The 15,156-nt window shown below is 45.5% G+C and overlaps 1 protein-coding gene across 11 annotated transcripts in view; it reads right to left on the reverse strand.

Annotated features, from left to right (window-relative positions):
• The window catches only part of EPN3 (epsin 3), a 421,892-nt gene that overhangs the window by 340,171 nt on the left and 66,565 nt on the right, over positions 1–15,156 (reverse strand). For all 11 annotated transcript variants that reach the window (XM_078654449.1, XM_078654444.1, XM_078654446.1 and 8 more), the window contains exon 2: positions 2,710–3,440. In XM_078654449.1, coding sequence (XP_078510575.1) covers positions 2,710–3,283 — 574 coding nt within the window. In that variant the 5' untranslated portion in view covers positions 3,284–3,440. The remainder of the gene's footprint in view (positions 1–2,709; positions 3,441–15,156) is intronic.

Raw genomic sequence — 15,156 nt, forward strand, 5'->3', positions numbered from 1 at the left:
CCGGGTCCTTTACAATATACTGTTTCAAAAGTAGAGCCTAATAAGAATACTACTCACATACAGCTACCCCCGGAGGCTGCACCCTTTGTGTGTGTTCTTGCAGGAGTTCCCGAAATCAAACATGGAAAAACTGAGCGGGAACAAGACTTACTTAACAAAGTCATATATTGGCCAACTAAAAACAGGCCTTTGCCCATTGGTCTAGATGGTACTATCAAGTCAGTTAGAAGGGTGGGCTGGCTAGGCCCCCTACAGAAAGATATTGACGGGGACCTCTTTCTAATAAAATTTAAAAGTAGCTCAGTCGTTCCTTACCTGTGAACTTTGTACCCCCATGAAGGTGTTGGCCCTATATCCATCTGGGACCTACAAGACTTCTACCCAAGCAGGGCATATACGCCTAGACTAAAATTAAGGGCAGAATCCGTTTACCCGAAGGGCAGAAATACGCGTACACTGTGTGGCCATGACTTCCCCACCTTGAACTATCCGGTCACAATGTTCATTGGCCATGGTTATGGAAAAACATGAATTCTACTATGAAACAAAGGAACTTATTTATGCAACATGGAATAATGTTTTATCTTCCTTCTATTTTGTGTATTTGTATGTAATTCTTGTCATGAGTGTTTTTAAATGTATGCTTTTATGATTTTAAACAAAAAATCGAATAAAGCTAAAGAACTGAACTGAACTGACCTAGTGTGAAGTAATTGTACAGCTCTCCAATCACCTCTGGCACTCCATAGGTCTCCCCATGAAGCCACTGTTAAATGTGTCGGCTGATGGCTCCCATTAGTTTTCATGCAGTCTGGCACAGTGCTCCATTCAGAAGTTGAGTCCTTATTGCACCCAGCTGCTTCCGGGCACATGACTCTGCTGAAGTGATGCTGCGCTAATGCTAAGCACCAACTTAGCATCACTCAACACCACCTGAGCATCAGAGCAACACCACCACTACAGCATCACTCAGCACTACCCAAGAGTCACTCAGCATCACCATCACACCAGCACTAGCCAATAGCTCTAGCTAAAGATTTATAACGTCCCAAAGGCGAGACCTATTGGCTATGCCAATGCTTGTTAACATTTGCTGGTGATTCACAGACAAATCAAGTGTCAGGCTACTTTGTTCTTTTAATGTGGGGATTGGTGTTTTACTTTTCATTCAATGACTGCAAAGGAAGAGGAGTTTTTAAAGTGAATTATGTGACATAGTTAGAATTTTGCTTTTTGCAATACACAAGAAAATTTACATTCTTGTAAATGAACTGTGTGCATCCAGCAGTTAGGAAAGCAAGTAAAATCAAGCAATTTCTTTTGTAATTCTGAAGTGTACTGGAAATAGAGATTTTAAAAGGATCAAAACAAATCAAGACACTTAATTGGTGATGCACAAATTATAAATATTCACAAAATCCTGATTTCCACACATCGTTTGTGTCCTCTATAGTTGTATCAGTAACACAATGTGTGTGCAAATTCAGTGGCAATTTCAAGGAAAATTGTGATGTCAGTAAATGACAATGCGCTACCACATGTTGCTTTAGTTACATTACAAAATAAATCGGCTTGCCTCATATCCATTAAAAGGTAGAAAGGTCCCGAAAGTTTGTTGTTCTAAAAAGTGGGCCATGGTTCTAAAAGGTTTGGGAACCCCTGGTCTATACTCTTGTGGCGGCTTGGTGTTGGATGCGCAGCATGGTGAACAAGATGTAATGTTTCTTAAAAATGCAAAATTCTTAAAGGTTTCACAAAAAAATGGCAAAACTAGACTTTTGCTTTTAACATGAAACTTGTTCAAATGCAGTCAAATTGATCATCTGCCAATCTGTAGACACAGGAAAACATCAAAACAGGACTGCACTCACTGGCTCCCTGTAGAAGGCAGAATAAAAATGAATATATCCTGACCTTTAATCATGGCTTCTAGAACACAGAAGCAAAGTATGGCCAATCAAGAATCTGCTATAGTTATCCACTTAGAAGCTTGAGACAAAATACCACAGTACAGTTCTAGCTACATAAGAAACAATTGTGTTAATCTACTTTTGCTTACTCAAGCACACAGCTATAGAACTAATTACTAAATTAACTAAATTTAATCAATCGTTCCAACACTTTAAAATATAATCTAAAGGTAGTCCTCTTCAGAGAATGATGTGGCTGCTAACCAACCCAAAGAAATCCCCCATCTCTCCAGTCGATTCCCCCACCAGTATTCACCCATTCACCCTTCTGACTACACTGCCTCTTTCAGCCTACAATTTTTGTAAACAGATTTTGCATGCTTATGACTTCCGTTTTCTTTTCGTTGTGTGCAAAACGGTGTTTTTTTCCACTCTACTCACATGCAGCCATCATACCAAGATAATCTAAAGGTTAGAAGGACATGAAGTAACGAGTGACTAAATTTCTTCAGCTCCTTAAACACTACCATAGTGAGAGACTTGCTGAACAATGACTCCTTTCTAACTCTCAAGAACAATCTTAAATGCCAAACAGTCTCTACTAGGTCACACTGAACACTGTGGGACAAACTTGATGGAGCATTTGGCTGTTATGTTAGTTAAGCCTGTAGTGATGACAAACATGGACAATGAGTATGTCGAATGCTACCAATTACATCTGCATTCACCTCTGGCACACACCCTCTAAACCACTTTCATTACCACCCACAGCCCCTCCCCATGTTACTTTAAAACATACAGTTGTAGGAGGCTGGCGAGGACCTGGACTTTGAGTAGTCATCTCCATACAGTGAAGAGCGCTGGCTGTAGTTGAGCTGTTGACTGCTGCTGATAGCTGTTGCCCCTTGTGACATTCGCTCCTTTGTTTTGAGTGCATGATCTCTCTCCTGCTTTAGCTTCTCTTCATCCTTCAAGAGTGCCACAATCTGTTTCGCTTTTTCACGGACATTGATTCCTTGGTCTTTACCATCACGGTCTATAAATTGGAAGTCCTTGAGAGTCTGTACAGTATAAAGGTTCTCACGGCACTGCTGTGCCACTTTGTCAGATGCAGTTTTGATAAGGTAGTCCAGGAGGGTCAGAGCCTTGTAGACATGGCGCCAGTTCTTCCCACTATCATTTAGACGCCTCCAGATCATGTCCATCACCTCTGAGAAAGCCACAGCATTGAATGTGAGGTCAGCAATCTCAGACATCACAGATGTGGATGGGCCCCAGGGATCATTGGAAGTTGCTTCGCGGACCTTTATCTCTGCTTCTGTGTAATTGTGCACAATATTTTTGACCTGTCGACGCAGAGATGAGGTGGTCATGATTGAGTAAAGGAAAACAGCCAAATGCTCTGTAACAAGTAGGACTGTTGGGCCACTTGCTGCAAACACTTCAAATTCACCAGTGCAGTATAGACCAGTGCAAAGGGATCAGTCTCATAGGCACAGTCAGCTGAAATTCACCAGAATTCATAGGGACCTAGAACATAAAAAATAAAAAACATAACATTTAGAATCCGATACTCGATTAGTTAAAACAGAGGATGGGAGAGGGAAGTAAGAATAGGAGAGAGAAAATAGAACAGATAAACAGAGATCGAGAGGCAAACCATGGAAAAAGTGAGAGAGGGACAGGACCAAGTCAGAGAAAAACGGAGAATACCTGATCTTTCCTCAATAAAAAAACTATAACTGGATGAGGAATGTGTGAAGACTCAAGAACCTCTCATCATCCAGTAACGTCAACTAGATAATATGTGCAAGAACCTCAATGTTTTAATTAACAGTTTTATGTAGAACTCTAGAACTAGTGAAAATATATAGTTCTTATTTTTAACAATTACAGATAAATATCAATAATAACAAGCATTTGCAATGCAATAGGTCTCGCATTTACGAGAGTTTGAGCTATTGGCGTTGTAAATGGCAATGCCTTTTATTTATGTATTTTGTTTTAAAACAGATAAATAAAAGGCATTGTCCTTTACAGAGCAATAGCTTGAACTCTCGCAAATGCAAGACCTATAGCATTGCAAATGCTTTAGGAGAGAGCGAGTCCTCCTTTTCCAGCCGGCAATGGCAGGCTGGACAAAGCTCTTTGAAAAAATAGTGCTCAGAGGCTGTAATTAAAGCCTACTGAGCAACAACACACGTAAAAGGGAGTGTCCTCATGGGAGGTTACAAAATGGGAAAAGTGGTCCCTCTTCCCCTAATCTTTGCACCTGCTGGGACACCTCAGTAGTACCAAAGGTGAGTTTACAGGTGTTCCCCGCAGACATGGACACTAGGTTCTCAGTCTGTGAAGGTGGCCTCTTGGGCCTCCTTAATTTTCTATCTAGCTATAAAGGAGCAGCCAAGACTTAGCAGAAAGGAGGAGACAAGAAGATGAGCCTTGATACAGTACCACAAATTAACATCAGTCCAATAATGAGTAAAATGTCCAGGTGTCTTGTTTCTTATAAAATACACGTTTATAACATTTCAATAATAAACCAACAGACAGCCAAAATGAATGTTAAATAAAAAAAATGCTTGTTGATAGATCTAACAGGCCTCACTCAGATCGTAGCCGCTACTGCAATGTAAACAATACACACTACCCTCGTCAGCTGTGGCTAATGCACGAGCCGCATATGATAGGCGTTATAAACAGAGGGGTCCCAGACAGGAGAAAGGGATAGATATATAGAAAATACATTTGTTCAACAAAAATCAAGAAAACAGAGAGCAAATCCCAGGTACGATGTTTTTATTCACAAAGTACTCAAAAACCTTATCATTGGTTATAAGATGCGTATCAGAGAGAAAGTTTTCTTTTTCAATGTAGTTTGTGCCCACATGGGAGAAGGGAAAGTAAAGGGGAGGAGGAAGTGCTGTGAGGGGATTCTGTGAAAAATGGCAAAGAAACACAGTATTCATTTAAGTGACAGATAAATCCAATATTCTATGTTCATATATAAATCCAATATTCTATGTTCATATATACAATCTTAAAGTGATTCCCCTGAATCGGGGCCACACAAACGATCTGCACAGATCAATACAGTTCTTAGTGACCAGACTTCTATGACAGCTGTGCCAATCTTGCTGGGGGGTAGAAGCTGGTAGGATAGGCGAAAGTAGTCTACGTTTCGACCCTGTACCATGTAGGGGTAGTTGCCCTACATAGAGGGCTGATCTCCTTATATACCGGACATGGTGCCTGGCGTGCCTCGGACCACGTGGTCCTATTTCATCGACCGTGATGTGATCAAGGACTTGAGCATTCACTGCCTTCAGGCTGAACAACGCTGTTGTCCAGTTCTCCCCTGCTATCAATTGATTGGACAGAATCGGGAATTCGGATTGATTTCTTTCCTTTTGCGGACCCTGTTCCCCGGTATATAAGATCACATCACGGTCGATGAAATAGGACCACGTGGTCCGAGGCACGCCAGGCACCATGTCCGGTATATAAGGAGGTCAGCCCACCATCCCCCCCTGTCCCGACGAAGACCCGCACTGTAAGGGCAACTACCCCTACATGGTACAGGGTCGAAACGTAGACTATCGCCTACCCTACCAGCTTCTACCCCCAGCAAGATTGGCACAGCTGTCATAGAAGTCTGGTCACTAAGAACTGTATTGATATGAGCAGATCGTTTGTGTGGCCCCGATTCTGGGGAATCACTTTAAGATTGTATATATGAACATAGAATATTGGATTTATCTGTCACTTAAATGAATACTGTGTTTCTTTGCCATTTTTCACAGAATCCCCTCACAGCACTTCCTCCTCCCCTTTACTTTCCCTTCTCCCATGTGTGCACAAACTACAATCAAAAAAATTTTTTGTCTCTGATACGCATCTTATAACCAATGATAAGGTTTTTGAGTACTTTGTGAATAAAAACATCGTACCTTGGATTTGTTCTCTGTTTTCTTGATTTTTGTTGAACACATTTATTTTCTATATATCTATCCCTTTCCCCAGTCTGGGACCCCTCTGTTTATAAGACTTATATACCTAGGTCTCAGTGACTTAATTTGGGTAAAACCCTGTTTAATACAGCATATGATAGGCGGGCACTTGATGGCTATTAATAAGAAAGGGTCATGATGCTAAGGGATTAAAGTTCTGGAATCTTCACATGCTGTTGACAGTTCTTACAATTTACACGTGCTGTGTATTGGACACGTTTTTTTTTTGGTTTGCCCCCTATACTGGGTTGCCTCATGCGTTATTTAGAAATATAATTAGCCAACTTTCTGAACTGAAACTGAATGTGACACAGGTCAGCTTGCAAGCGCTGTGTGATCTTGCTCAAATATTTCCCTGCTTCAGTTAACTTTTGGAACAAACTGAAGTCTCTTAATCAAAGCATGAACAAGGGCACTAAATGTAACTGTTATTGAGATTGCATTTATATAGTGCTTACTACTCCTGATTTGGCGTTGAAATGGAAAACAAACAAAAGCTGCGGTTTGACAATAAATACCTTAAACATTTGCATTTTGCCAGCATCTCAAATTCAGCACCAGTGTAGCACGAAATGCGTCAGCAGTGGATTACAATGACCTTCCCAGGTGTTTTTTGGTTTTTGCTTCACTATCGCAGACAATCACTGACGTCACCTCAGATGTCCCAGTTTAAAAGGATTGGAACTTACTTACAGCTGGCTCCGAGGTCAACGAAGTCTTGCTGCAGCAAGTGAAGTTTGTAAGTGAGAGTGGAGTGCAGCCACGTACCAGAGTGTGTGTATGTTTAGTTATAATATTTACAAAGAATTATTTCCTTTTGTCTGGGAGGCGCAGCATGCGATCGGCAGCTGCCTGCAGTCAGTGGGTGCCATTGGTCACATGATACAGAACTCACTATAGACAGAAGTTCTGCATTGCCCTCTTGCATGGTTGCAAGCGAAGCGGCTGGCCGTGGCCCAGGCTGTGTAAAGTCAGTGTCTGTGTTTCGGCCCACCTTACGATTGCGGTTTATTTCTCAAAACCATTGGGAGTAATTTTGATAGGTTTCTGACAGTCTCGGCTACGTTGTTTGGGTGATTACTGAGCCGGCTGGCAGCAGGATGCCGATCTCGCAGCTCTGCGCCCAGAAGATTTAAACGTGCTAGTTACTGGACCTGAAAACCTATTGGAGATAAATAAATAATCCTGACTAGACCATGGCTTATGGAAATTACCTCACAGGGGTCAAGGGTCCCTTGATCTTGCTTGTACAATAAACAAGCAGCATAGAAAGCGATCGCTATAGTTATCTAGTATCGACGGCCGCCATTGTCCCTGCTTTGAAAGTGACAGCGGGCATGGTGTGCTGAGCGCAAATTAAACAAGTTGTGCGCGTGACGAAAACTGCTATGGGGCGGGACTTCCAATTCCTGCTGGAAGCTCGCGCCCACGGAGTGGCTGGCTAGGAGAGGAGCAGTGGTGACGCGGAGCTCCCATGCCCGAGGGAGAGCCCCGCGGTGGCGGCTGAAGTCCGGAGTTGCGCCGATGCGGTGAGTGGGGCTTAGTTGTAGTAGGGGGGCGTGGAGGGGGTGGGGGCATGGGGGCGTGTATGGGTGTAGCTGTATGTATATGTGTGACTGTGTGTCTGTTAGCTGTGCGTGTGTATATGTGGGTCTGGGGGGGGCGTGCGTGGGAGCCTGTGGGGGGGGGGGCGCGTGTGTGTGTGTGTGTGTGTGTGTGTGTGTGTGTGTGTGTGTGTGTGTGTGTGTGTGTGTGTGTGTGTGTGTGTGTGTGTGTGTGTGTGTGTGTGTGTGTGTGTGTGTGTGTGTGTGTGTGTGTGTGTGTGTGTGTGTGTGTGTGTGTGTGTGTGTGTGTGTGTGTGTGTGTGTGTGTGTGTGTGTGTGTGTGTGTGTGTGTGTGTGTGTGTGTGTGTGTGTGTGTGTGTGTGTGTGTGTGTGTGCGTGTGTGTGTGTGTGCGTGTGTGCCTGCGTGTGTGCCTGCCTGCGTGTGTGCCTGCCTGCGTGTGTGCCTGCCTGCGTGTGTGCCTGCCTGCGTGTGTGCCTGCCTGCGTGTGTGCCTGCCTGCGTGTGTGCCTGCCTGCGTGTGTGCCTGCCTGCGTGTGTGCCTGCCTGCGTGTGTGCCTGCCTGCGTGTGTGCCTGCCTGCGTGTGTGCCTGCCTGTGTATGTATGTATGTATGTATGTATGTATGTATGTTCAGGGAATCTGATGCAGGGGATGTGCACGGCGCCGGCCTAGACGTGCACGTCCACAGACACCAATCGGCAGGCGTGCCCGACCCCAGGTCTCAGATTCCCAGGAGACTGGCAACAATAGTTGTCGAGCTGGACAATGCTTCGCATTGTTCTCCAGCTCGACCTAAAAAACAAATACGATGGAAATAGGAAAGAAGGGGAAGGCACAGATGGAGGACAAGCTATACGAGGTAACTCTGAAGACTTAAAAGTGAATTCTGAACTATATGAGAGAAGTCGTGGCCAATTGATCGCGTGGTAGGGTGCTCCAGAAAGATGTTGCGGGTCCAGAACAACTATAATTTTTGGGCTCTGGCCTTTCGGAATCTAGCTATATCCTTATCTTTCTGCTTCAAGGTCACGTCTCATCACCCAAGATGCTAAATAGCTTGTTATGTATATCAGTACACCCATGTGCAGGTCTTTGTAGAATAGGCAACCAAATGTAAATGGGCTCTATCTTCAATCTGCAACTAATCTAGTTTTGAGAGGATTGCGATTATGTGGCCAACCCCTTCAGGGAAGGGTAAAAGTCTGCCAGTAGGTGAAAAGCTGTCTTGAAAGAATTTAATGAGGTTCAGGGTACTTAGCAAGAATGGTACAAGCGGAACAATGCATGGGAAGCAGAACTTACTTGGGTGGTTGACAACAAAGGTTTCTTTTTTAGGACTAGGGGGTGAAGAGTAGCAGTTTATGCAGTTTTGTCTATATGGGGAATACTGAATGAGCCTTTAAATGTATAACTATTTCACAGTCAGTTACAGATTAAAACGAAAGTATGGATTTTGGGGATTGGAAGTACATATTAAGTAGCTAAAACCTGCTTTTGAAGCCTGCTGTTTGTAATAGACTCACAAACTTGCATAACTCTCTTGGTATCTGTTTCAGCCACCTACTTCAAAGATTTAAAACAACACGCAGAGTGTCATTTGAACCCTTCCATCTGAAAACACCAAGATACAGGTTCTTAAAGCCGGCCAGGAATCCATAAAAGGATACCTTGAAAGCATAAGTGGCTTTTGCACTTGGTAATAATATGTCACTGCTGTGTACAATTAGGGCATAGTAAATCCTCATGAAAAGGCTGGCTAATGGTCATTTGAGAACGTCAAACTTGCCAGGTGTTTTAGGCATTCGCAAACTCCTCTTTAACCCTTGCCCACATCAAACGTTCCCAAGCTGTGACAGGTAGTGGTGGGCCCTGCAATCCCCAAGATCTGCCACACTATTTCGATAGCACTTGGAGGTGTTGAAATTACTGACAGGCTGACATTCAGGCTTCAACCATGAATCTCGTCAACTGCAACAATGCATCACTATTGGCGAGTCTCAAGGTGTACACTGCGTTTTCCTCAGTGAGCCAGAAAGTACCACATATATCTGATGGAACTGTTGCAAGCCTTGATTTCATGGTCAGAGTAAAGGGATCCTTGCTCACAGATTGCATGCTCAAAAGTTAACAGACAACTTAGCCACCCCCCAAAAAAACACTGTAGATTTCCACCTCACTTCCAGATATTCCCTTAATTGTTCAACACAGTAGTTCTTAACTGCATGCCTTCTGTGGACCCCAATGAATAACTATTGGAAGCTGGAGGTGCATTTCTAATCCATTTATATTATTTGAACCACAAAAGCTACATAAAATTATAGTAACAAGTATGTCAAACAAATACACAAATTATGAAACATTTTCTTAAATTCGCAAACAAAAGAATATACAACAAGCATTTACAATGCAACGGTTTCGCCTTTGGAAAAGTTTGAGCTATTGGCATTGTAAATGACAACATTTGTATTTATGTGTTGGTTTTGAAAACAGATAAATAAATGGCATTGTCCTTTACATTGCCAATAGCTCTAACTTTTCCAAAGGAGAAACCGTTGCATTGTAAATGCTTGTTATTTTAGATTTTTCCACTCCCTCCTGTTACCCTACCAGCCACCACTGAGACAGGATAAACACAGAAGGGGGCTCAGCCTATAATCAGACACACAGAAGGTGGCGGGAGGAATGCTTGCAATAAGTCTAACCACTGGCAATAGCTTGGGCAACTTTCCAGCACATTGGTATTTTGCCCATCATGTCACCTCAGATGAGATCCAGCCTTATGCACATCAGTCTTGGTTCTGTTCCAATAGGAACAGTCATACCTGAACTGCCAGGCCAGGGGTTAGACTTATTGCAAGCATCCTCCCATCATCCTTTGTGTTTTAAATGTTACGCCCTAAGTGGACAACAGCATGTCCAAACGTGGGTCCTGTGCTCACTGTGCCACTGGGACTAAGCTACGGCCGACTGAAGAGCCCCAGTCAGGGGGAGAGCGGTCTTGGGTTGCTTGTGTTCCTGTTCAGAGAGGATCTGCTTGACAGTTCGGGCTGCACTGTTGCTACTAAAGCAGGGTCCAGACTGATTTGCTTATCGTTCGGTTTAATCTGAAGTTGCATTGGTGGGCAAAATAAGGATGGGTTGACATGCTACCCCAAGTGATTGCCAGTGGTTAGACTTATTGCAAGCATAGCCCCATCACCTTTTATGTGTTTTCTGGGGTATCCTAAAGCAGGGTTCTAAGTCGTTCGTGGAGGGCCGGATCTATGCCAGATTTTAAGCATATCCCTTTTAGATAAATGTATCTGTCTGAAAAATCTGGCATGGATGCGGCACTCCAGGACCAACTTTTGAGAGCCCGTTGCCTCAATCATCCTTTCTGCCGTGAGACTCACTTTTGGGGACTGCAAATGTACTTTAGAAAACATGCTTTGGGTTTCTCTCCTGATCTGAATCCACGTCTGCTTGCTGTGCCCCAAGTTTCATCCTTGTTTTGCTGGTAGGTTTCTTGGTGCCTGTCCAGCAGGAGGGAGGGTGGATAGCACGGGACGGTGTGCTGTTATTAATAGTTCTCCTGTTGTGGCTTGAGCAGCAGGGCGGAGGCCCGTGTCTCTGTTGTTATGGTTCTTCGGAGCCTTGTTGGCCTGGCCCCCTGTGGTGCGGCTAGCTGGCTCCCGTTATCCGCCTTACAGGGATGTGACGGTCTCCGGAGGGACTCACACTGGCACCTGAAGTCCCACAAAACATACTACAGGGCTGAAGCCCACCCTATGAAGGGCTGTCACAGACACTATCTGTGACAGAGTGTTATATGGAGCACCCTGCTTCCGTCATCAGCCGGTCCCTCCTGCAGACTGCGGCCAGACCCCCACATCTCACACGGATCCATAGGCCGGAAGCGGGGGAGGGGGCTCCCGGCGCTGCAGAGAAGAGCAGCCAGGGCAGTAGTGGGTCCGCCCCGCAGTAAGGCCGCGAAGGTACCGCGCCGAGGTCCCTGCAGCGGCGCTAGTGTGGATGCGCTGTGAGGCGCAGCCGAGTGCCACTGTCTCTGTGGAGACCTGCCGCCGCTGTCTGTCACTGTGTGTATTCCGAGCCACAGTGGACAGTGGGGCGCAAAGTTTTTGCTGTGCAGTGCAGATCAAACGCACAAGGACGTGCACCGAATATCAATGCGTTCACTGGAGATCGCTGCGCACACTGCAAGGTTCTGCGTATTCTGCAGTTAGCCGTGCAGCAGGTAGCGCGAGAACATATGTTCTCACAGATTTCAGCGCGCAGAGACCGGGCAGTGCAGCGCTCAGGGTTCAGGGTGGATTGCAGCAGAGCTTGCAGTGCAGCGGTTCGCTCAGAGCCCAGTGACGGCCGTAGAGCTCAGCAGGCCTTGGAGACCTCAGAGGTGGAGTAGAGCACACGGGAGCAGCAGAGACAGTGCAGAGAGAACTGGAAAGTGTAGAGCGCAGCGACTGATGGGCATGATCCAGCCCAGGTGTCACTCTTCCGGAGGATGGCAGGCTTCAAAAGGTGTGTCTGATGATCAACTTCACTTGAACCCAGCAGGCAGGGGCGAGGGGCAGTGACCTGTGCCCACTGCATGGCCTGTGTCTTTGTGCCGGGGAGGCTGTCTGGGGCAGCAGGGCACTCACAATAGCACACTTTTTGGAATCTTCCCGACTTCTTTCACCAGGGGTGTAAATGACAAAGGAGGTCTCTATTGTCCCTTTTTGTGCTACAATTGCGTTATAGATCCAATTAGTTATCTTAGCATGTCACTTCTAAGCTTCTATTGCACTTGACTTATATCACCTCACTGACATGTATCTCTTGTAAGTGCTTCAAGCAATACATTTTCTCACAGCAATATTATGGAACACATACTAGTAATGTTTTGATTTTAAACTCACCGTTTTAATACGGTTATAAAATTGTAATTGTATATAACTTTATTGTGTTTACTTCCTATATAATGGTGCGTTTCTTGATTTTAATATTAAAATCTTTTTTTTTTGTAATTTAAGATGTTCGGTTCCCCCCGAATCACAATCTGGGCTGTGAGAGCCACAGCCGGCAGGAGGAGACCACTGAACAGTTAAAGGGAGAAGAGGGGGCAGCGAGCGGGAGATTGGACATCTCTAGGGAACAGAAGAAAGTGCATCATTACAGCGAGGAAGGCCGCAAAGCTCAGAGGGAGAGAGGGGCACAGGAGAGGGCAGGAGAAAGAGTGGTAAGACCGCGGCACTCTTAAGGGAGCAGGGGAAGCCTGCAGCACGACAGCCACCGAGCCCCACTTCACAAGGTCACCACGATTGCAGCCCTTGGCTTCGAGTTCTAAATCCGTGCTGTCCGGTGAGCCTCCATCGAGGCAACAAACACCCGCGTGACTGCAGCTCCAAGAACTCCGTGGGTGCCAAAAGAAAACAAACAAGGAGCTGAAAAGAGGTGTGCCGAGAGCATAGAGCCCAGTTACTCCACTAGACAAGGGGTGGCCCCATGAGGGGCGCAGCCTGGGCACTGCTCAGTACCCCACTTACCTTGGGCACCTGCTGAATGCCGAGCAGCTTGGGCAACTTCCAGGTCAGCATGGCGAGGATGAGGCAGGCAGGTCCCTTTAGAATCTGCTTTTAAACTCCGGGCGCCCTCCGAGGCTCCTCAGACCCACCCGGCAGCACAGCGGACTGCTGGAGTCCGTCCGTCCGGGCTGGCCGCACCGCCTGGCTGCAGCCCAAGAGCACACCGTGCTGGGTCGAGCCGGAGCGCCGCACATGCGTCGTCCCTATAGCAACCGCCTTAATCAAGGGAAGGGCCGCAGGTAACCGGTTCAGTCAACTCCGCCGACCAACTTTGGCAAAGTGTGCGCCCCAGGCGTGCAGGGGCCCATGTTCAACAGGTCCTTCTGTCGGGGCGGTCAGACTCCTGAGGAGAAGAAAAACAAGTCAGGTCCCGGGCCGCGCTGTGATTGGCTGACGTCACGGGGGTGTCCCGGCCGGCAGCCAATCACAGCGCGGCCCGGGAATGACGTCACGGGGGTGTCCCGGGCCGGCAGCCAATCGCAGCGCGGCCCGGGACAAAGGGGCGGGGCTTAAAAAAAGCACCAGAAACGCCCCCGAATCGCGTTTTCGTGAGAAAGCGCGATTGACAGCCTCTGCCTCCCAATGGCTAGCCTCCATTTATGGAGCTAGCCAATTGGAAACAGAGGCTGTCCTAACCTCACTACTAAAGACAAAAGATTTCGACTGGGAGGGGCTTCGCCCCTCGCCAAAAGTCGAAACCTAAAAATGGAAATGTTCATATAAAAGTAAAGGTTGGGAAGCTTTTCAAAATGTGTTTCTATTTCTTTTTTTTTGTTTTTTTTTTTTTTTTTTTTTTATTTCAAAAAGTTTTTATTGAATTGAATAGAATAGGTTTCGCATATACATTGTATACAGTTGTCTTTCTTGGGCTTCACATGTGTGTTCGCCGCCTTGTGTTTGGCGGTGATGTTGTCTGCCGCTCGGAGGAATGTTACCCAGTTGAACCAGCGCTTGAGAGTGGCTTTGCTGGAGTTCTTCCAGTACCCCAGAATATTTTTAACAGCTGCCGCTAGGAGCATGTCTACCAAATCTCGTATTTCTTTGGATTGGAGTTGTGGCTCTAGGAAGCCGGTGATTATCCCTGCTAGCCCTCGTTGTATCTGGCAGCCCGTGATCGAGTCTATTAGGTTGTATACTTTGCTCCAGAACGCTTTGACTTTGGGGCAGTCGTATAACATATGGGCCAGGTCTCCCCTTGCTTTGTGGCAGTTCCAGCACTCGCTGTTGTCGGTAGCCAAAAAGACAAAGCAAGATCTTAGCAGACAACTGTCTTTTCGCTCCCAATATATCCTTTCTTTGTTGGCGTACGAGTACCTCAATTAAGGCCACCAATCGCCATACTACTGTTTGATGTAATTGATTGACTCCCACAAATCAAACGGCGAATAATAATTTCTACCCTCCAATTTTACATTTCTTCCCATTTAGAGAGCTTTAAAAAAATTATTTCACATTTTTATTTTATGTATAGACGCTTTATTAATCTGGTATTCTTTTTTTGTGGCCAACAGACCACAGGTTAAAAACTGATGGTTTAACACAGTGCATAATTTGAGCTGATGGTATGCGGTGCTCGGCACCAGAAGTGAATCGTCAACACCGGCACTTATGACAGCTGACACTTGATCTCTCTGTTTGTGCAATAAATAGGTGAGCAGTACAACAGTTGTTCATTAACTCAATATACATTGAAAACAATTAATACCAGCAGCCCAAGCCATTCTTATAGCTTTGGGGGCTTCAAACAGTCTGAGATGTCACACTTGTAGAAGTGTGATGGTGAGTAGTTGTGTAGGTACTGTCAAATGCATCACTGGCAGGGGAAATGGGTGGTGCAAACTGTGTTGGCCTCCTGACGAGGGCACTGGCACTTAGTATATTTACAAATTAAGCACTGTTTCACACAATCTGAAACTGTGGCATGGCATCTTACTTGCAAAAAGTGCAGGATTTTATTCATAGATCTATCTATATTGAAGTTTCCGCCACATCACAGAGACAATCACAATACCAAACCCAAATAAAAAGGAAACAAAGTAGCACATTCTTTACATTATTACATGGCGTGCATCAGATTCCCACCAAATAATACTGTTACGGACCTCTCA

This window comes from Lissotriton helveticus, chromosome 7 (genome assembly GCF_964261635.1).
Source record: "Lissotriton helveticus chromosome 7, aLisHel1.1, whole genome shotgun sequence".
NCBI classification, from domain to species: domain Eukaryota; kingdom Metazoa; phylum Chordata; class Amphibia; order Caudata; family Salamandridae; genus Lissotriton; species Lissotriton helveticus.